This window comes from Nymphaea colorata, chromosome 9 (assembly GCF_008831285.2).
Source record: "Nymphaea colorata isolate Beijing-Zhang1983 chromosome 9, ASM883128v2, whole genome shotgun sequence".
Classification (NCBI taxonomy): domain Eukaryota; kingdom Viridiplantae; phylum Streptophyta; class Magnoliopsida; order Nymphaeales; family Nymphaeaceae; genus Nymphaea; species Nymphaea colorata.
In genome coordinates, this window is record NC_045146.1 from 19,066,070 (window position 1) to 19,089,149 (window position 23,080).

Here is a 23,080-nt window from a genome sequence, read left to right on the forward strand (position 1 = left end):
ATGTCTCTTTTTTTAACTCGTTTAGCTCGATTAACTCATGTCATTGCTACTCGTTTAATTACTTTCTTATTATAATTCTTTATTCATTGTGCAGTCGAGTTTAAACAAGTCCAGTTCTTACAACTCGAACTCAACTCTTTTAACATTTCGAGCATACATTTGAATTGGAGCTTGACTCTTTTATAAATGAGTCGAGTTCAAGCAAGCGAGTTTGAGTCGAGCTTGAATTGACTCGACTTGTTGTGCAGCCTTACATCGAAACGGCAACTTGATCTTCATTCTTTCTTAGACAATGGCTTCCAGTCTTTTTAGTCATGTGATCACTGAACAATTGGATCTCAAATTACACAAGGTGGCAATGATTGTAAAGATGCAAGAATTGTAATAGTTCCCATAATTGAGATCAAATAAAGTTTTTTGAGTGTGATGGGCACTAAGTGCTGTCTGACAATTGAACTGCTTTGGACAAAACATCACTCTCAAAATGCCGTGGATAAAGGATTTATTTTAGTTGGCATTTGGCACCTTCTAGGAGATGATGCCACCCCATAATGGGGGAGCAAGGATATTTTGGGCGACTTGGGTGGAACCAAGGTAGACCCACTTGGGCCTTCACTCTTCCTCAAAATTTTTTTTTAAAATTACAATATAAATTTTAAAAAAATCAATAAAAATTTTGAAAAATGATATTTCAGGCCCAATTAAAATTTAGAAACTCCGATTCGGCCCTTCTCGTGAAAAATTTCTGACTTTGCCCCCTGCATTCTGAGTCGCCTGCTCTCATGTTGGCTCTTCACATAATTTTTAAGTTCATCACAATGTCATTTTTCGTTTTCTCAATAAAATAAAACTTGGCCGCCATGCACATCTTGCCCCCATAAATCTCCACCACTGCCCGTTTGTAGAAAGATAAAATATTATCTTATCACCTAAATGATAGCATAAAATGGTGAATACTTCAAATATGGTTTAAAGATTTTATCATGTATCAAATCGGACCTTGATTCGACTTCTAATGATGTATTTTGCTTTCCCTATTTAACAAGTTTGCATATTAATAAGAACATTGAGACACATTCTCGCATTACATTATTTGAAAACACTGTTTTTATTCCATTGTTTGTAACACTCGACGAAAATGCATTATAAGGAGGAACTGAAACCTTGGCAATATATTCCTAGAACACAATGTTCTTATTACAACAACAAAAGGGTGGCATCAGCTTTCTTGTTCGATCTATAGATCATAATTTTCTAAAATATATATTTGAAATATACAAAAATATGATATATTTGAAATGATAAAATATATAAGTAAAAAAATTGCAAGCAAGTGATTAAATTTGAGCAAATAACAAAATACTGCGTAGCTTTTAAAAGCTAGCAAATAGGCATTCAACTTATGAGAGAAATTCTTGAAAGGGCACCCATTGGTAGGAACATAATATTTAACATTAAATAACCAAAAAAAAACGTAGTAAAAATGTCTTTCATCAGCCAAAGGAAGAGGGTTTTTTCATGAGAGATGCTTTTGCCATTTTATATCAGAAGTTAATGTTTTTCGACGATAGGTGCTCTTTATTTTTTTGGGTAAGTGAAGCACCTATTTTTTGCGCTTTGTGCACAAAAATGAAGTGGAGATTTGTGCACAAATGTTTTTTTCATACAGAGGTAATTAGAAGTTCTCAACTTCAATCATATTGGCTATTGGATAACTACCATGAACGAAGCGGAAGCCAACACTTCATGAACTCATTAGCTCTAACAAGAAGAGTCTTCCAATTTTATCTATTTGTCCTCCTTTGGTTTTATCGCCAACAAGAGCTTCACCACATGGTTCTGGGATCCTATGCTACCACGGATCTACTGGGATCTCAAAACCGTGAATCCCAAAATCCCCGAGATAGTTTTGGTATATGTTCATCGGCATCCAACGGTTTGATGTATTTTTATTGCCGCGAAACCTTACTTTCCAGAATTTCCGTTTCTTATACCTGTTTAGGGTCACCGTTGATGGAAAAGGGAGTTCGACCCAACGACCAGTAGCAAAATCTCTAGTTAACTACCGTAAGGTTCTCCCTCTATAGAAAGTGTGGAATAAGAAAAATAGTGGGCGAGGTGATTTGGCGAAAAAGCAACGTCCATGTGTCGGAAAACTGAAGACCTTCACATGGAACAAGAACGAGAGAAAATTAAAAATATTTGCTCTCCAATTTGGTCTGCAGAGATGCCAAGCATAGCACGGCGCCGGATTGGGCTTCAGCAGGACGCAATTACTTTTCACAAAGCAATTCGTAAGCGCCTTTGAGTGTTTCTTCATTCTGGTGTCCCCACATGATCACTCCCCACAAGATAAAAAGTTTCATCCGTAGTTTCTCTGTGAAGAAAAACAAATCCAAGAAGTTTTTCCTTTACTTTTTTTCACCCTACCTCATACCAAAGCCGTTATAGTTGAGGAAATCGCAGGAAGGAGTGAAGGCTGAAGCTGGTGATGGCTAATTTCCTTTGTTCTGTCGCAAAAGTTGAGGTCGACAATCGCCTCCCAATCTCTTACTACTTCAGGATGGCTTCTCACATGATCAAGCAGGTCTCACGCCCTTAAACCTCACTCTACCCACTTCTTTTTTTTCCGAAATTTTTTTTCTGACACTGAATTCTTTTTTGGGTTGTCTTCCTCTCCTCTCTTGTCTTGCTATCAATTATACCTTGCACAGGCCAAAGTTTACAGGGATGAACACAACGTCGTCGATCTTTATGTCATTCTTCTGAAGTATTCAAGGTGTTTATCATCCCTGCATTCACTATGTTACTGTTTTTGTTACAAGAATTTGGCTTCCGGAGTTCTGGTGGGGTTATGGGACCTTGATAAATATTTGTTTTTTCGTGAGGTTAGAATATATCTAATGTTTTGCATGCTCGAAAAGAAAATAGCTGGACGGTCTTAAAGATGGTTCGATATTCAACCATAAGACGCAAAAGGCCTAAAATCTAAATGCAAAACTAACAAGCGACATCACAGAAGTTGGTTGAAGAGGTCTTACATATGAAATAGCATGCGACTCTTGGTTAATTAATGAGAAAAATATCCGCACCCTCATGAAGGTTTTGTTAGAATACTGTTATTCTTAACATGCTGAACATTCGAGTCTTGGCACCCGTTGCACCTAAAGATGCTTTTATTCTTACATATGGAAAAGCATAAGATTTCCCTTCCCCAGCAACATGATCTTGACTGTCCACAATATTTTGTATATGAGAAGGTAGGTGAAGAAGAAACGGTGTAACTGTTTGTAAATAACGCCTTCTGTTAGATTTTCTGTTCTGTAAATGCTCAGTGTGAGAAAATAAAACATCTTTTTTTTTTTTTATTTACGTTTCAGCCTGGTAACAGAGACCATATCTCAGCATCAAAATTATCGTCATTGCTCTAACACTGAAAAAATGCATCACAAGAAGGTACATATTCTGAATGTCTTTTACAGGTTTTTTTTTTCCCCAAAGGATAGCTGCAGACTATTTGACAATTTGCGGTTATAGATTGGTGATACACGTCAGAAGAAACTTCTGCATCAGAATTATGAGATTGTCATTGTGATAGTTGGACATTATGTATAGGTTCTGAAGGAGTTTGAAAAGGAACTGGCAGTTCTGAGGCCCTTGGTTAAGCAGAAACTAGATGGCACCAACAGGCATAATACTATAGAGATATCTAAAGACAAGAGTGGTAGTGGTAACTCTTGTTTAAGCCACAGAAGGAAGGATCATTCTGGTTTCACGGGCCATAGTTTCAAGGTATGCCACTTTGAAGAACCTTTGATTCAAATTTTTCATATTATAGTGTGCATACTGCATAGTTAACACCATTGGATTCCCCAAGTTAGGATATGCAAAATCAAGTTAATGAATGAGGCTTATCTGAAGATCAACTAAGATTGACATTTTCGGCCTGTTTGTTTTCCTTGATGATCTCTTCTTTTTTCATCTAGTTATTCTAAAATGAAACTCTCCAAGAGTATTTAAACTCTGGAATCTGGATAAATCTAGGTCTGTTCACCCTCACCAAAATAGGTTCTCAGAACAAATGCATGCTCATCTTGTACACCAGCCTGCACACTTGATCAGGAAGGATTCTTGGAAAGATTTTTTTTTTTGTTGATCTTTTCTCATGCCTGTTCATGGATTGCATTAATTTGAGAAGGAAAGCTTTATGATGAGTGCTCCTACTTGTTTGGAAATAAGCAAATTATTTGTATCAATCAAATGTCTACCTGCCATACTTGCATGTTTCATTTGCATGGAAAAACCTAACTTTGTAAGCACTAGTTGAGTCCTAGTTCTGATCCAGCTCATGTAATCTTGGTGTGTTATCAAAATTAATAAGAATATCTGAACAGTCATGTAATTTCTATTTGATTGAACATTTGTCATCATTCAACCATGAACTAATTTGCTTCTGGTGTCTATTTTATTTACTCTTTGAACATGAGATATGCTTTTAGTTGCTCATGCGATTGAATCCATATATGCAGGGAGAATATCCTACAAGAGCTGGTTCCTTTTCACATCTAAATCACAGGCATGGCAAGATTTGTCTATTTCTGATATTGATACTGAATTTCCTTATTAGAACTTATAAGAATAGATGCTAAGAAAATTTTGGTTTTCAAATATTCATAGAGATGGTTCAGATATCTTAATCAACAAATTATCCACATCAAGGAGCCACTGTTCTGAGGAAAGTACCAGTGCTGAAGATGCAGAACTGGCATCTGTTGTTTTAGTTGACACGCCCAGTAACAACTTGCTGTACGAAGCTCCTTGTTTAACTTCTATTGCAGCTGGGGACCATGATATTAATGTCCACATTGTGAGGCAGCCACGTCCATCTCCAGTTCTTTCCTGCATACAAAGACTCCCTGATGCTGAAACAAAAGGGAATCTGCAATTGACTGCAGATGATGTGTCGGGTTCTCAAGGAATTAAGACTGTACATATAGTACGTTAATTGGACTGTTCTGTAATTTATAAATTCATTTCCATTCTTGGCATTCTGACAGTTTAGTTATAACGTTTGGATATTGCTTCATATGAAAGGTGTAGATCGTTCTATCCTTGTATATATATTTTGACTGCAAACTATATCTTCTTTTTGCAGTCAGTGAGGTTGGTGCAAGACTTTTTGGAACTTGCACGAGGGAACACTGAGAACAACTTAGAAACGTGTGGTGTTCTTGGTGCTTTTCTTGTAAGATCTTGGAATATTAAACCAACTTAGTTCTTCACTTTAATGAACTGTTCGATATAGGTGGACTAGCCTGATCATCGAATAAGTTTCTTCAACTTTCTATCCAGGCAAACAGGATGTACTATGTTACCTGCTTGATAATCCCCAAACAGAAATCAACTTCAGACTCTGTAAGTTTGCCATGTTGTTTTTTCTTCCCATCTATATAGTACTATAAAATATGCTTGTTGTTTGGTAGTGCCTATGAAACTTTCTACTGACTTGCCATTTTCGTCTATGTTTATTATTCATAAACAGTGCCAAACAGAAAATGAAGAGGAAATTTATTCAATACAGGATCAGCAATCTCTGTTTCCTCTAGGCTGGATACATGTAAGCAACAGCAATTTATAACAATTGTCTCACTGCTTTGCCAATTCCAATTCCTCAGGGTTATTCGTGTTGCAGTTTTATAAATTATGTTGATGCGTGTCATTTTATTCTGCTAACTATGAAGTCGTTGTCTTTCGACAATTTTTCTTCTGCTTATAGCAAAACAATCTGATGATTGAAATATTGTGGATAATAACTAAAATGATCTTCATAGAACTGCTAAAATTATATATACTCTGTTGGCTGATGAGGCATCTAAGAGATGATCATGCACTGGCCATTTTTTCTTTCTCCTTATTCTTGTTTCATGTAAATATTTACTGGATCAACGAATATGCCACTTTAGTCAGAGTGCTACGTTAGTCTTTATTTAGTCTTTCTCTGGTGTTCTTCATATCTATAAAATTTCAAATGGCTGCTAAGAGTTGACTCCTTCTTGTAAAAAGGAATTTTTTGATATTTTTATTTTTTTTTTCCTTTTTCTAAACAATAATTTTTGCAGCACCATCAACCACCACAATTCTTGATGCCTGTGGAGTCAGATGCATTTCGTCCATTTCCGGCTAGTCTTCTGCTGTCCTTGACTTGGCTCATACATTTTCAGCTAGTCATGAGCTGGGAATAGATGGAATATGAAGCCATAATAGCTAGCAACCGAACTGTTTAATTATCCACTGCAACATAGTGTCGTTGGATAGTAAATGAGCTGCACGTCATACAATAGAGATTGATTTTTTAATCTTACCTTAATATTGGTTCAGTTTATTGCTGCTAAGAGACTCAATATGAATTGCTGTTAGATAGACCTGCTTTATGTGTTTATTTCATGTATACTTTTCTAATCCTTTTTCTTATGCTGCAGACACATCCCTCTCAGTCATGCTTTATGTCATCTATAGATCTGCATACTCACTACTCTTATCAGGTAAAGTCAAAATTAATGTACTTCTGTAAAGTTGTTTGTTTGTCCTTTCCTTTTACATGTATGTTATGTTGAAATTCTTTTGTAACTCTAACGTTCATTTATTCTATGCTCTGTACCAACTGCTTTATTGAATGATGTGGACTTAAGGTTTTGAAAATCTCTAAAGCTCAACCAAGTTCTCCCAATGATTAGTTATAATCTGAATTCTGAACAAAAAGAGAAAAGCTGTTGATAATTTGGACTTAGTGCACCTAGCTGTTAAAACTAAATTTTCAGTTTCTTAGTGCATGCCTCCTGAAATCTCACGTTATCAACATGATCACAGTGTGAAAGCCTCACCTGCTACACTTTGTAAATTCCAAATAGCTCATACAAATGTACGACTGTAATTCTATGTAAGATAGGTACTGGTCGTTGTGATGTTATCCCAATTCTCTACAAGTTTCATCAATTTTACTGTTTTTTATTGTCAATGTACTGTTTTCTTCTGGAATTGTTATTTTCTTGACAAGCATTGCAAATTCCTTTCTCAATTTTTCTTAGTTCTGCTTCATGATTTCCCATAATGTAATGGTGCCTACTGCCTAATTTTCATTATGGAACATGACTGCTAACATATTTGTTACCTAGCTATATGCATTATTTTTTGTTCTTAACCAATTGCTTACTTTAATCCTTTTGTTTCTTTATATTAATGAGGATTCATGGTCACTAATTTATCGTGCTTTGTTGTCCTCTAGTACAAGCATAATGCCACATGCTTGTTGCAATACGTATGTTGTAAAATGAAGACATTGGAACATGACTGCATTCATGGATATATACATAAACGGCAAGAAGTGCTAAAACATGGAAAGTTTGCAACTTATACACAAATAGGGCACTACTGTTTATAATTACCATAGAAAGAAAAAATTACAGAAAGGCACCTAATGTCTGAGCAAAAAATAAATCACCACTCTACTTTAAAAAGTTAATTGTATGCACTCAACTATTGAGAGAAATTCTCAAAGAGCTGCCTATTGACAAAACATTAATTTTTTATATAAATAACAAAACTACCTCTTATCAATAAAAAAATATATTTCCTTCTGGCCACGGTAGGAGTGCTCTTTACGGGGCTATTTTATCATTTTACATGAAAAAATAATGCTTTCTATCAGTAAGTATCTGTTTAAGAATTTCTCTGAAAAGGTAATTGCTTATTTGTTAACTTTTAAAACTTGAGAGGTGATTTATTATTTTTTTTGGTACAAGGTGATTTATTATTTGCTCGAACATTAGGCACCTTTTTTCATTTTTTTTTTCATTTTTAACTATAGTCACTTCGAAGTTTTTTTTTTTTTTTCTATAAGGTTTTGCCTCATTCTGTTTGTCCTACTAGACATTAGACTTCTGACATGCTCCATTCATAAATCTAATTTGTTCTGTATATATTTTCTCTCTCTGCTGCAAATAATATACTTGGTTGTTGGTTAATGTACCAATCAACTTTAATTGGAAATGTATGAATAGGTTGTCCTTTTACATGTAGCATTTGCGGTAGTTGACAACTCCAATTTGTATATTCTATTAATTTTGGAATTCCTTTATGTAAATTTTTTTCTTCAATGATGGTTAATTAATTTTCTGGAATTCATTTAGTTTTCTCAATTATCAGTTCATTAAATTTCTCATTTTCCCCAAAAATTTATTGTCATTTTTTAACAAGAAAAAATAGCTCCAGCAGATGGCATGAAACCAAATTTATCTTTTAGTTCATGTGATCTCCTCTAGATGCCCTTAGGCTACCTTATGCATTCTTTCTAGGAAAAGAACATGGACACCTAGTTAAATACACGGTCAGAAGAAGTCATATTTTGTCACTAGGAGATATTAGAGAAAACTATAATTTGATTACTGAATCTTAGCACTGTATAAGCAGCAACCAATTGGCTAGCTCCTGTTACATATCCTGGTATCTGTTTCTAAGCTTATATACATTATACAGAGACATAATAACTACTTGGAACCAAAGATTAAGAAATTTAGATAAGGAACCCTACCAAGCTGGAATACTACAGTAAGAAGCTGGTCTGGTGTTTGTTGAACCTGGCATGTCTCCATGCACGAGTGTACTAAGCGGTGAAACTTGAAAGTTTAAGAAAAGATACTATTCTAAATTTTTATTGTTGATGTCTTCTTCTGTCTCATTTACGTAGCTTTCACCCGAGTTAATGATTTGTCTTTTTGGTCAGACAATGTTACCAGAATCAATTGCAGTCGTCCTAGCACCAACTGATTCATCAAGGTAGGACTGGTTCTCCTTTTTTTCTTCCAGGAGTTCTCGTATAATGACCAATAGAAACATCCATGAAAGAGGTTATCTTTGAGCAGTTTGAAAGCACTACCAGTAAGGCATGTACAACCTTATATTCTGCATTTCCTTCTTTCTTGTGAATCTGTGACAATTATTTTAGGCGCAGAAACCAAAGTATGCAAGGGATTGGCCTCTCAATTTTTTCTTTTCATGTAATATTTTGATTTTGAGGTGGTTTTTGTACTTTGTCCTTGGCTAGAAAAATGTTGTTTTTCATCTATCGTGGATTTTTATGGAACTACCCATGCAGGAACTATGGGATTTTTCGACTAACAGAGCCTACTGGGACAACAGTCTTGAGGAAGTGTCAGGAGACGGGATTTCACGTTCATGAAGATCCTAGTGATGGGAGTCCCCTCTATGAGGATTGTTCTCACGTATACATGAATCCAAATCTGAGGTTTGAAATCGTTGACATCCGGTAATATGACGGTTGTTCCTCTCATTTTGAGCTACTTTGGTAGATATGTTGCTGCCTTGCTGTGTATATGCTGTATCCCTTGTCATGTCTCTGTTCACATTGTGTAACTATCACTTTGACAGTTTGACGTCAGTTTGCATTGTTCATATTGTATAAATACATCACATGGCTACAGAAAACGGTTGCCCATACAAGTTAAGCCTTATCCCAGAATGCAATCTCTGATAAAAGAAGCAATATCTTGTAAAGGAATACAAGCAAAGACTTCACAGAATGAGATCTCACTGTATGGCATGCATGAGGTTGGAGAACAGAGCCAAGTTGGTCCATTTTTCTGATGCAGCTCGTCAACGTTCCTCTTGCACTTTACAAGCTTGTCATGATGTCGTATGCTCCCTTTGAAACTTTGCCAAAAATTGCAAGACCGACAATGAGATTTTCTTATATCCAATGAAGAAGAAGCATTGTCTGGAAATGCGTTCGCAGCACTATTTGATCTCCTGAAACAAAGAAGGTGAAGCCGACATGGTTCAGACAGCAGAATTTCCAGTTGTGGGGGTGGTCATCTAAACACTTGGACTGGTTCCAAGCAGCCCCAGTGGCTTATGTTCTTCAGTGGTTCTTTTGCAGAGAGAGTAGTGCATTCATGCAGTTCCCAAGCACTGTAACAGGACATAAGTAAATACCCAAAGCCAAAGTTTTAGCAGCATGTGAAACAGTGAAAGGACCATGGCCATATATGGCCGTTTGAAAGGCTGGTTTCTGTTACACTTGGCTGGTAAAATACTCTTGGTGTTCCCTTCATTATAGAGTTGAATATTTATTGGGGAAAGGATCACAGAGACATCAGGTCAATCCAATACTGCCAGATTTAGCAGGATAAACCTACATGGCCAGATCTGACCCTGAAAGTGGCTTCGTTGCTTTTCCCCAAAGAAGAAGAAAGAAGATATGGTGAACCTGGTTAAGGAAAGTTTGGGAAGTAACGACATGTTACCTTCCCGTGCAGTTACTCTATGCCAAAAAAATTTATGTACTTAGTTGGGAAAAACTAAATAGGAAGGCAATTTTACTGCAACTGAGGCAAATAGAGTTAAACCGCTTGTCTCCTAACCACTTGTCTTGTAACCACTTGTCTTCTCCACGAATCATTGTGACGGTGGAACCGCGCTGACAGGAATCCTTTTCATATATTATCCGGGGCAGAAACTCTTTCATATATTATCCAAATGTGCGTATCGTTCAGTTTCAATTATCATTTCAATTTCTGCACAGGTTTGAACGAGGTTCCGCATCAACGGTTTCAGAAACCTAGTTTTGAATAAGATCGAAATCGATATAAATGCACTTTTACATTTAAATTACAGGTTTGAACATTTTCTTTTGGACCCAACTCAAGTTCAGATTGAATTGTGTCAATCGAGGTGGTTGCGACACGGATTGGGTTCGGATCTGGCTTTTTAATTTAGATTTGGCATGGCCCCCATGTAATATCAAGACAATAAAAAAGCGACTTGTGGGTTCCTTTATTTATAGAGAGATCATTATAGGTACAGGTCTCCCACCTTAATAGTTGGTGTCTCCATTATTGAATAAAAGAAGAAAAACATTGGGAGGACTTGTTTGTATAACATAATGAAAGGCTTTAATGCAATCTAAAAGGTTGATAAATATATACACAGATTGACATATCAAAAATTGGTTCCACTAGAAACTTATGTAGCAGCGCAACTCCCATGTTATTCCTGCATCTTATGACCCAAATGGCTGTGAATTTGAGAAGCTTTTCGGCCACAAACTGTGATAAACCGAAACCAGCCAGTGGCCTTGAAGTTGTTCTACTGAAGCATCGCTATCTTCCAAGTTTTCCACACTCACTTGGGAGTGTATCTGATTGGGCATATTGACAATGCAATTCGCCTAGCTGCAAATGCCAACAAGCAGCGTTCATCCTCTGTTAGCTTCCGTTCAATTGCCCTCACAACAGTAAGATCCTGCATCAGAAAAAGCACCGTAGAGACCTTAGATAATGTACCAGCTTCAACATGTGCTATGCTGTTCTAACTTGCCTTCCAGACTCGAGCCACAGAGATAAACTAAAAGGTTGACACATTTACACAGATTTTTCAAGAAGCAGAGCTCACGCGGACATCCGCACATACAGATATAAGGAAAGTAACGTGTGCCTACTCAAGGAGAGCTTACTATGCCTGCTCTCTTGAACCGTCAGGATACCCACTGCCTGTACCGTCTTGGATGTGTGTGTGTGTGTGTATATATATATATATATATATATATATATATATCTATGGAGAAAAAGAGAGAGAGAGAGAGAAAAAGTCAATGCTGCCATGAAAAGGACTGTAAATTGCTGTTAAGCCACTCGCTAATGTCAATGTAGCGACTGTTTTTTAGCGACAAATTTTTGAATTTTAACTGTCCAGCAACTATCCAGCACATAGCGACATTGACTTTTTCTATAAACATATAAGCTCATTTTTTTAGGTTTATCTTATGTAGTACACGTTTTACACAGGAACTGAATTTATATATAGAAGGTTAAGCATTTGATGCTCGTCTAACCTTTACTGGTTGTGGGGTTTCCTTGAAAGGATTTCCAGTGGCAACACCTCCAACTCTGATCGTGTTATTTACGTTTCCCCACTGATCAGTTTCTGTAGGTAATGCTGCTGAATGCCGCCACGTGCCATTGACTATGAATTTGTACGCATACCTGCAAATGAAGTAAGATAAGTACATACGATAGTTATCTGTCCAAAAGGTTGCAGTATTTCTGTTGTATGGCGATAGGCTTTCTGTTGGTCAAGAAACTTATTCTTCTATGACCGAGCAACATGCAAGTGTCTAATTATGGGAAAACAAGATTCTAGTTTCAGAAGAGGCATCTCATCACTTTGGCTACACTTTTTGCTGCATTTTAGTGAAGACTAGACATTTCTGTATATGTAGATGCAAAACTTGATCGGCTGTGTAGTTTAGGAATACAAATCCATGAAATATCCAATCTTCACTGAAATGTAGCAAAAGGATATCCAAGGTGATATAATATGCAATCCAAAGTGCATAGATAGATTATTTTCCATTTCATGCTGGTATTTATTTATTTTCAGAAGATGCAAAGCTGAAGCTTAGTCAAGGAAATTTTTCTTCGGGAAACAAATAAGCTCCTTCTACCAATTTAAGCACCTCAAAATTTTGCTTGGTCGCCAATATCCATGGGAATAACTTTCGGATTTTATTCCATCTGCCTTTCCTTAGTAATCAAAAGCTGCATTAGCACTAATTTGTAAAGCTTAATTTTGGCTTCTCAAAACCAACAACAAATAAGCATAAGCATCTACTTCCAATTTCAATGTTCTTGAGTTTAGGAACAGGAGCGGATATACTTATCAGTGCAGATGGACTTGCAGTTCCATTCATGCATAGCAGATCAAGCCAACCAAGCTTATTGTGAGTAGATAGAAGTACTGACCAAACAAGAAAAAAATCAAGGTTTGCAGCCTCACTAAGAAAAGAAGACTTTGCAGCATAATTCACCTTCCTTGTGGAAGCCGAACTTCAACTTCATATCTTGATCCACCTCTGTAAACTGCCTTTATAGGCTCTTTCCAGTTCCCAGTAAAATCTCCCACCAGATATACATCCTCACCCTATGATTAGCATGTTCAGCTAGACAGATCAAAGTGACTGAAGAACTAATTTCATGATCAAAACTCGGCATGCAGGATAGAAAATTTAGAATTATTAATTCCAGCTCAAAGCAACTCTGCCTCCACAACACTGTACATGGACAGATTGATAGTCCACAAAACAGGCTACTCTTCATAGGTTAGTAGCAGATTCTCAAAGTGATGACAAGTAAAACATTTGTGAAGTAAGGGCCATAGAAATAATTATAGCTTTAGGTTACCTCCCGATGCCCATGGCTCCAAACAAAGTTCACGGCATGTGTTGGAGGACCGTTATGGGTTCCTTTCTCCACCATAGCAATCAGATCCCATGTTGCCCAGACAATTGTAGGCCTGTGCCAGCACACCTCCTTTCGTGATCATATTGGTAAACATATTTGGGGAAAAAACACATGAACATACCATAATGTTGGTAACTTGAAGTAAATTACAAAGTATATTTCATATGCATGTGTGTGATGACGTGCGTATGCCTGTGAAAGATATTTAGCAAATCTGATAAATTCGTACAGCTTACATTTACCTAGGCCCACTAAGTATAAAATGGAGAAGGCATAAGTTATAATATCACATGAGTAATCTCGATTTGATGCAATAACATGCAAATCAGAAATGTTTTCTACACAGAACATCTGACTTCTGAGGTAGCATTTACTAAACCTGGCTCAGTAAGGGGTAATGATTTTTTGATAGCCCATTGAAGCACGGAAGGAACATTTTTCATACCTCCTTTCCAGTTTCCAACAAACAGGGAATACTTTTTCTTTGCCTGATGATAGTCCAAACTCCACATATCTTGGGCCACACCTTTTGGTGAAGATTTCAAATTGCAATGCCAAGCACTTTTTATAGCACTTAGATTTGTTTCCAATAAAAATCAGTTCAACTTTCAAGAAGAAGTAGCCTAACTCAGTTTTTTTCTTTTTTGGGAATTAGACAACAAATCAAGTAAGATGATGTTTTTTCAATTTTAATTTTCTGTGAAATAAAATATTTTATGTATTGAGATTGCGTCTGTTACTAAGTTGAGATTCTTGAGAACAATATCATCGATATTAGCACTTTCTCAAAAATAGACAACTTATTGATGATCTTTTTTCAGAAACCAACAAAATAAAGAAAAATGATGATATATCTAGAACATCCCACCTTGTAAGGATTCCAAATATTGTGTTATTATTAACAGGAACAACATAATATATTTTCCTATTGTTTCCGTATCTATATATTTTAATCATATCATCATTGGCTCAACACAAATAAAATTTAATTCACCACTAGATTACTCCGTGGTACTTACTAAGAAAATTTTGAGAACGCATTTAGGACTATGATTGCTACTACAATGAACTAATGAAGCACACAAGCATAAGAGTAAGAAGCCATATGAACATGAAGACAAGCCTACATTGAGCATTCGTAAGTAAATCCAGCAGGAAACATATAAAATTTATAGAGCAATATTTCAAAAAGGATTTTTTGCATGGTCATGTTCGAGGCAGAAGTAAAGAAAATACATATCAACTTTCGATTTCCCATCAACGGTACCCAAAATTAATAAATCAGCAGCACAATCCTTATCAGAGAAATCATGAGAAACAGGATGAAGTTCCAAAAAGACCTGTCAGGGCGAGAAACATGCAACTTTGTGACAAAATTGTAAGCCTCATGTAAAGGAGTGTCCTGGATCCAGTGCAAGTATGAAATCACACTAGCTGGTGATCTATCAAAGCCAGTTGTACATGTAACATAAACTCGATGGCCCTGTCTCATTAATCGATAAAGGACACCAACACAAAATGGCATCTTCTTCCTCAAGTCAATGGAATCTCCATCCCTGCATGAAACTATGAAAGATTACAAGGAAAGCTCATCCCCATTTTCAGATACAGGAATAGGCATTTTCAGGAGGGAAAATATTGAAGACGAGCAAGGATGCCTCTACAGGGCTACGATCAGTATTAAGTATAAACATTCTCTTCTCTCTCCTCCCCAACCTCACCCCCCCCCCCCCCTCTTCAAAGCACATGAGGTACATACATACATATATATATTTATATTTATTAACTATTATGCATCTGCTGCAATATTACAGAAGTCCAACAGAGTCCACAGGCTAATCTTACTAGGAACCATCAACAGCTGGCCTACAACTGTCCAGTCACGACTAGAAAAAATCCTTAGCAAAACAGCCCAAATTTAGGGTTTTCGTGAGATCCATGGAGCCTCTGCCTTTCCATCTTCCAACTTCCGCCACATAATGTTTGATATTGTCTAATAAGACCAACATCAGAATGATGTTGCAGTTTTCAGGAAGAGATTTAGATAACAATGAAGCTCAAAAATAGATGGAAAATTTGGAAATTGTGCAAAAAAAATTGTCAAGATGATACCTGATTGGATAGTTGATCATGAGTACATTAAGTCTACGGCAGGCATCAGTTACGTACTCTGAATTAATTCCCCAGTTCAACATCTCACTTTGGCTCTGAAAATTCAATATTGCAGTGATTCCCTGAGGAGGAAATAAAGCATGCGTTTAGAAATTCACTCATCCTGAAGTAGCTGCTTCAACTTAGGCATTATTGTTCCTTCCAGCCAATGACAGGACCAGAGGGGGCCCTGGGCCCCAACAGATTTTGAAAATACAAAAAAGTTATACATATAATTATTTCGTTCCTCCAACTCCAAAACAATGCCTCCCTCCCCACTCCTTATTTCTGCAAAAGGTCATTGACTTCCCTATATGAATTTTCTGGTTCAAGCTGTTAAAGCATCCGTATGAAGAGAACTACCATATTAACTCTTATTTTGACAGACTGTACCACGATGTGGCCAGACTCTTAGAAATTTCTCCTTACTAGATACAAAAAACATGAAAGTACAATTAAGTGCAGGTGTTGGCAATAACTTGATTGAATGGCACACATAGCCTGCACAAGAAACCACCCATCCTAACCAGACGATTTGCAGACACGGCATCTACGAGATTGGGAGAGAACATGAAATAATAATTCAGATTTGATCTCTCTCTCTCTCTCTATATATATATATATATATAATATATATCTATCAAATACTCAATGCACTCTCAATATTGAAATGTGTATGTATCAAGCATATGACATGGCATGAAAATTATTTCAAGCCACTCACACACCCAATGCTTTCAAATATATTTTTATATTTCATTATTTTTCCAAATGATTATGCATCAGCACATTAACAGTGTTACATATATTACAAAACTATAACAGCTTTTTCATGTCTTATTATGCTTTTAAATGGCTATGCATCAATCATATGATGCGGCATCATGTATATTAGAGGATGACCAATAATTTTCCATACCTTATTATTTTCTCAGGTACTATCTATCAAGCATATAACATGGCATGACATATATCTGGATACTTTCAGGCTCTGAAATATTTTCAGTTACCAGTGAATACAACGAAAAGGAAGCACAATCAAGCAGGGATGTATTCAGGCAGAGAACTTGCACATGTGCACAGATACTAATGACCAAGAAGTCTAGATGCTATGTTCAAATTGATAAGCAGGTCATGAAAGCAGAGACCAAGAACTGACCAAATCACCTGAAAGCTTGTGTACATCAGCTTCTGTCTGCACGCATGACCCTATATATATTTGTTCAGTGATCTGCAGTTGGTTTCAAATTTATCAGCATCTATACACCTAAATATATGCAAATCGAAGCATAAAATATAGTTCATAGGAAAAGATATTTCATTATGGAACAACATCCTACCAAGAACTCAGACTCCTAGTTCACAGACTGAAAAAAATATCATGACTTTAATAAACTCATGGAAATATTGCAAAATATGCTTCTGGTATATGAGCATGCCTATGCATCATCATGCATCTTGACAATTACTGCATGCACTTGATAGTCTGCATGTGGAAGAAACTAACTGGATGGGAAAAAATGATGAACTGAAAGATGAAGAAGAGAAAGATGAGAAAACCAATTACAATTTCATATACTCTGCTTCATTTCATTTCTCATATGCTACATAAGCATCATATTTTCACGAGAGAAACAATACTACAAATCTCAAACAACAGGCAACCACCAAATATAATCAAATAAGAAAGAAATCTTACTTGAAATGCTAACTACATATAAGTAATCTAATTTGAACACTGTAAATATGATCATGAAGATGGGTGAACTTCACCTTGCTGAATTGCATGCCAAGAAAGTGATTATAGATTAATTCCCCTTCAGATCGACGAAGGGCTTGGACATATTCTTCCAAAGGAAAGCTTCCATAATGCCATTCACCCTCCTTAATTTCCTCTCCAGAGTATATATCTATGAGTTCAGTAGAAGGTCTCTTATAGACATCCATATTTTTGCTGTCTAGTATCTCAGAATTTATAGCACCAGTGCTTTCCATGAGTAGAAGTTTCCATCCTTCCGGCTTCATGAATTTTGGTGAAAATAATGCAAACCCAGAATTTGCCTCGTCCCCAGATGATGAACTAAGATTTGATGTTAGTATGTTCTTGTTCCAGGTAACAAAAGGAACCCTGCCTCTATTAAATGAGACTTCCAAACTGCTTGAGAGATGTAGCTGATGGATGGGAAATGGAGAAAAGGGTCTCTCAAGGACAACCCTCAAAGGACCATCCTTGACCTTCAAAAATTCCCTGAATAAACATCATACGCTGTTGATGTTTTAAATAGAAAATAACGAAGCAAATGCACAATTTGAGTTCAACATGCTTTTCACTTTTAGTTGCAGAACAAGTAGTTAGACATTGAAATTGTGTAGCAGAACATGACATCTGATCTATTGGCCTGCCCAAATGCCATGACAAAACATTGCATATAGCAACATCAAAAATCATTTTAGTTAAAAGAAATATTCCAAGTTATTTTTGAAGAAAAGCAGGAAACTGATCATTTAGAGCACTAATATTGTGCCACTTAATGTAAAACGGAAAATGAACACTTAAACCAAAAAGGCCAACAAAAGAAAGAGCACGTAATACTGTTGCAAAATGTGTACATAACTCATTGGTCAGATCCAGAATAAGGTACACAGCATTAAACATACAGAAACTGCATTTTTCTCCCAGTTAATTTAATAGAACCCAAATTTTCATAAAACATCACAAAGTTCAAAAAAAGTTCGGAACATGTCAAACAAGCATGACTTGCATAAAGCATCAAAGACATAATAATCAAGAACATATGAAATGAAAAAATATGATATCTCAGAGAAAATAATAAAATATAAACCTTAACTACCTAAAGATTTTACTAATTGATCCTGTGAAGAGGACATACAATATCAAACACCTTAACTGTAATATTATGCTTCAACAAGGAACAAGAAGATTATGAGATAAGACTACTAAGCAAACAAAACTAATTATGCTGAAAACTAGAGTGGTCAACAATAAAAACTGCAAAAACAGTCTCAATTTATAAATACTAAATACAGAGCTCCTGTAACTATTTTTTCTAAATATAAATTTTAAGTTAACAAAAGATATCATCTTTCATTTCATAATTATCTTCATTTTTCAGTCTTCATTTTCAATTTCATCCATCAATCTCATCTTTTCTCCGCCATCGATCTCATTTTCCTCATTCTTTTATAGAAAAAGTTTATGTGCTTTTTTCTTGTGTTTGTGACTACGACTCTGGAAGATTGGCGGACACCAGTGCATGTATGAGATATGAAAAATGCCATTATCATGAATGAACTGGTTTCATCCTAATATAAGCATCATAAATTTGTATCTAATTCCTCTGATCAAGCGCCCATTAGACATACATCATAACCTTGTAATCTCAGCATGTTGAGACCTACTTTTTAGTTAGAACCACTACAAGGTAAGATCTATTAGATATAGTAATCACAAAAACTTCAAAAGGATATGGTTAGCATGCATAAAACAATCAATCACAAAAACTTCAAAAGGATATGGTTAGCATGCATAAAGCAATCATTTGTCATAAATCATATCAACAAAAATCATATTTGCACTATCACAAAAGGTCATCATATCTGATATACCTCTTCAGTTTTCCTCTTACTACACCACGACAATCTCTAGGTGTTTGAAATACATATTGCCTAGTTTCAGCTTCTGAATTGGTGACCACCTTTGGCAAGTCTCAAATCCAACTAATGCAACACAAAATTGTTACTTTCTTTTTCCATTTTCAGGAAGTCTTATAATGATATCTATATAAGAAATAGATAGAAAGACAATTATGTCTTCGCACAACGCGACCATTATGAAAGAAGGCTGTTGAATTTATCATTTGATTTAGATGTTCCACTTCCTTTAGCAGCATTTTCGCTTTCACATGTATGTTATATATCCAAATGAATTTATATGTGAATAATCTACAAGCTCAAGTGATTAGCTCATGCAAAATATTATAAAAGTCAATTGAATTCATTAATTAATTAACCTTTTGGTTTCAGAGTCTACAATGACTAATAAGATCCTACCACAAACCACAATATTAAGCTTCTTTAAGTCTAAGAAGATCGGAATCCATCTAATAAAAACAAAACATGCAAGGAACCATTAGAACAACGAGATCAGTTTGGATTCATACACAGCATCTCTGAAGTTCTTAATTTCAACAACTCTATGATTTAACCCAGCAGCAGCTTTCTTTAGTCTATCCCCAACCATGATCATTCTTGATTTCTCAGCATTTCCCTGTTTGGTAAATGAAAACCATAAATTGGAAATGACAGCTTCTTTATCGACATGATATTTAAGTAGCCTGAACAAACCGTTTGCATTAAGATAGATATCCAACATAGTCTCAGTAATAACCACAACAGTCTTGAGAGATATTATATCCAGAATCTGAAATCAACTTCAAAAGGCCACAAAAGCATTGAATCTCATTTGTTTAACTAGTTACTTTGGTCATTTTAGTATCTTAGTTTTTGGAGCACTTATTATCAAGAAATGTTAATGACAATATATAAAATATTATTTACAATTATGATATGCATCATATTTTATCAATTGTGCAGCTTCAGTTTTCTTTATTGGAGAAAGCAGCATAAAGAATCAAAAAAGGCAATCTATAAGTCCAATGAAAGCACACCAACTAGAACTGAAACTCATGCATATTTCTGTTTTAGTTCATGTATATGACAGAGTCTAAGACTTGGCGCAAGCTAGAAGGTTAGTAAGTTTTGAGCAGTTTAAAGTTTTTACCATGAAATAGTTCTGCATATGCATTCTCACATATGATAGAGTGAAGAGTTCTCATCAGTATAATTTAAATATTTGAGGGACAGAAGAAATAAAGAACAGTTTTCTCATTCAAATTCCCCTGACCAGAATGGATTGATCAAGCAAGGATATGGGTATGAAAAACAAATGGGTTTCCTGCACAACTTCTTGATAAGCAGGATCTCCTTGGAGGGCAATTTCCTAATGGGTAGACTGGAAATCCATCTTGCATAACAAAAAAGGGGGACTGAATCGAGATCCAAAAGATACTTGGTGGTGCTGTATCTATAAATGAATAGCTGAGCCAAGCCTTTTTTGTAGGCACTGAAAAATTTGTCACTGCCTTACAATGATTGACAAACTGTTCTCTAAAACTTACTATTCTAAAGAAAAATCCATCCTTTCATTAATTCAATTACTCTTAGGAACTTACTGGAGCTAGTTAGAATAAATGGTTTTATGATATTTTAAGAAAACTGGCATGATACTTAAAGGCAATCTGTCCATAGCATATAGGCAGGGACTAACTGTGGAAGTGAGTTGAATTAAATCAAGATCTGAACAAGAATTATGTTTCAATAATTATAAACAAGGGAATGACCTTGCACGCAAAAACAAAATTCAAATGGTTTCATATTCAAGTAGCACCGACATCACGTTTTACATAAAAATTTGAAACATAAACTCCTTGATTACTGCATAGCAAAAATTTCGATTGAACTGTTGACAGGACACTGCATGATGAGAACACGATAGTCAATACCTGCTGCTTAAATATCGTGATGTAGAGAACCAGAATCAAGAGCCCTACAATTTCATACACCATAACAAAATCCATGTTGAGCTCCCGATTCTCGCTATCGGCTCATACTTAACCATTGCAAGTCAGGTCCAAGCAAAAATTTACTTAAAGCTTTAACCATCAGCAATTTCTCCTTATCATTCTCCAATGATAATATTAAGAATATTAACAGTAAAAGTGCGAAACAAAATCTTAGGCGTATTAGCTTGTAAGTATCAACCGAAACGAGGAACTTGACGAGGATCAAAGAAGTAACTGTACGAAGAAGAATATGCTCGTCTGTTTCATTAGTTCACCAATACATTGACGCGGAACATTTGCAAGATATCATTCTTGGTCGTTATTCATGAACATTGGAATTCATTATCACGATTTGAAGACCAGGACGCCACCCATTTCCTACCATCCACAGACCACGCTCGTTGCAGGAAACCTCAAGGAACAAGTAAATGAAGCAAACCAGCATTCGAAACTTAAAGCAAGAAATATTCACAACACTACCAACTACATCGCATCACGAAATGGATCATAAAATAAACCACGGAAGAATCGCAAAGCCAGCTAGATGACAAGCAAAGGCGACTGAATCATGCGTCACCGACCAAAAGAACAGGACGACAGAGAAAAAGAAAAGGAAAAATAGATTTATACTCCTTTCTTCAGAGCATGCACAAAGATTGTCCCATCCACCGATTGAGCAATGCGGATGCCGAAGGGCTTCTCTAGAGTGACCATGTACTCGTTAAGATTGACAGTGGTGGAAAATCCATCTCCACTAGAGACTACCGCCACCACCATCATCATCATCCTTCTCTTCTTCTTTGTCTCCTTGGTCACCAAGAACTTGCTACCAGTAGGAGCCACTCCATCGACCCCGATACCCAGGCTTCCGCCAGCCAGAGACGATGACAGCCCACTTGAGCTGGAATTCCTCCATGAGTTCGGATTTTCACCGAGGTGAAGACCAAGGGAAGCACGAGGAATTTGCAGGAGATTCATCGCGAGAGAGAAAGAGACTACTTCTGCAACTCTTCCTTTTCCGTGCACTGAAGAACTAGAAGCGGGGGGAGGAAGGGAGGAAGCATCTTAGCGGAGGTCTCCATTGAATGACGTTTCTGTCATTATGAAAATCATAAAGGCCACAAACTTTTTCATTTACTTCACGTTATTTGTTTCTCATCTCGAGGTTACTTTCGAACCTTCAAGCTTCGCTCTTAGGCAAGGTTGTCCTGTCTGGTGCAAGACCGTACACGTGGTGAACAACTGTTTGGAGAAGGGTTCGTTAAGCTGTAGGAAGAACGGCAACGTGGGCGCATGGGCCCCACTTTTCTTGAATCGGCTCCTTGCTCGTGGCACTTTCTAGATCCAGATCGCATTTGTTCCTGCTTTTCTTTCTCTCAGTTTCTAGATAAGTTGTTTCTTTTAAAACTTTTCTCTTTTTTTTTTTTGGTTCATCCATGAACATTGAAGGTAAAATTATGCTAAAAACATTTTTTTTCTTTGGTACTCAAAAAAAAATCGAAATAAACTGCATGAAGTTGCAAGCAAAAAAGAAGTACATTACTTACATCACAATGATGTTTTTGTGAGATAAGAGCCTTTTGGGGGTGCCGACTCATGCTCTGCAGAAGTTGAAGCTTTCACCCAACTTCTTATCCTCTTAATGTACAAGCCTATTTTTTGTGTCTCAAGTACCACTCTCACCTTGCTTTATCTTGCAAGTCAATAACTTTTGAAGGTTCGAAATGAAAACTAATTTGACCACCTACCTGCCTCATCAATTGTGCCAACTCTCTTGAGGATGGCATATGAGACTTTAATATTGTTTCCTTTATATGGTTTGAATACCTTAATTTGTTTCTAATGGTGTGCTTGGATGACACCTTAAAGAAAAGTTTGCTTTGAAAAAAAAAAGTTTTGTAAAAGAAATGTTTTTTTAATTGTTTTCAAAAAAATTGGTTTGTGTATTTGGATGACATATTCAATTAAACACAT

General features: G+C 36.2%; 2 protein-coding genes across 6 annotated transcripts; one reads left to right on the forward strand and one right to left on the reverse strand.

The window, feature by feature from the left end:
* The first annotated feature begins 1,756 nt into the window (after positions 1-1,756).
* Positions 1,757-10,541, forward strand: LOC116260494 (AMSH-like ubiquitin thioesterase 3). 3 transcript variants are annotated; one of them, XM_031638879.2, is made up of 13 exons: positions 1,758-2,294; positions 2,467-2,587; positions 2,715-2,779; positions 3,381-3,456; positions 3,616-3,792; positions 4,530-4,576; positions 4,678-4,996; positions 5,156-5,245; positions 5,353-5,415; positions 5,543-5,617; positions 6,480-6,542; positions 8,780-8,832; positions 9,152-10,541. In XM_031638879.2, exons 2-13 carry the CDS (start codon positions 2,492-2,494, stop codon positions 9,324-9,326), a joined length of 1,299 nt encoding a protein of 432 aa, XP_031494739.1. In that variant the 5' UTR covers positions 1,758-2,294; positions 2,467-2,491; the 3' UTR covers positions 9,327-10,541. The 3 variants fall into 3 exon arrangements, 2 of the variants coding, with proteins under 2 accessions (XP_031494740.1, XP_031494739.1); XR_004174110.2 differs by having other exon boundaries at positions 1,758-2,587; positions 8,780-8,939; positions 9,152-9,279; XM_031638880.2 differs by lacking the exon at positions 8,780-8,832 and having other exon boundaries at positions 1,757-2,587.
* Positions 10,542-10,866: 325 nt separating this feature from the next.
* On the reverse strand, positions 10,867-22,159 carry LOC116260527 (phosphoglucan phosphatase LSF1, chloroplastic). Of its 3 annotated transcripts, XR_004174123.2 has the most exons (11): positions 21,737-22,159; positions 19,646-19,752; positions 17,238-17,712; positions 16,624-16,695; positions 15,426-15,547; positions 14,654-14,869; positions 13,254-13,365; positions 12,881-12,993; positions 12,730-12,810; positions 12,530-12,611; positions 11,922-12,056 (listed from the first exon to the last, which is right to left on the reverse strand). XR_004174123.2 is itself a non-coding variant. In XM_031638950.2 (10 exons), exons 1-10 carry the CDS (start codon positions 22,082-22,084, stop codon positions 11,197-11,199), a joined length of 1,836 nt encoding a protein of 611 aa, XP_031494810.1. In that variant the 5' UTR covers positions 22,085-22,157; the 3' UTR covers positions 10,867-11,196. The 3 variants fall into 3 exon arrangements, 1 of the variants encoding a protein (XP_031494810.1); XM_031638950.2 differs by lacking the exons at positions 12,530-12,611; positions 12,730-12,810 and adding an exon at positions 10,867-11,316 and having other exon boundaries at positions 11,906-12,056; positions 21,737-22,157; XR_004174122.2 differs by having other exon boundaries at positions 12,530-12,810.
* Positions 22,160-23,080: the final 921 nt, after the last annotated feature.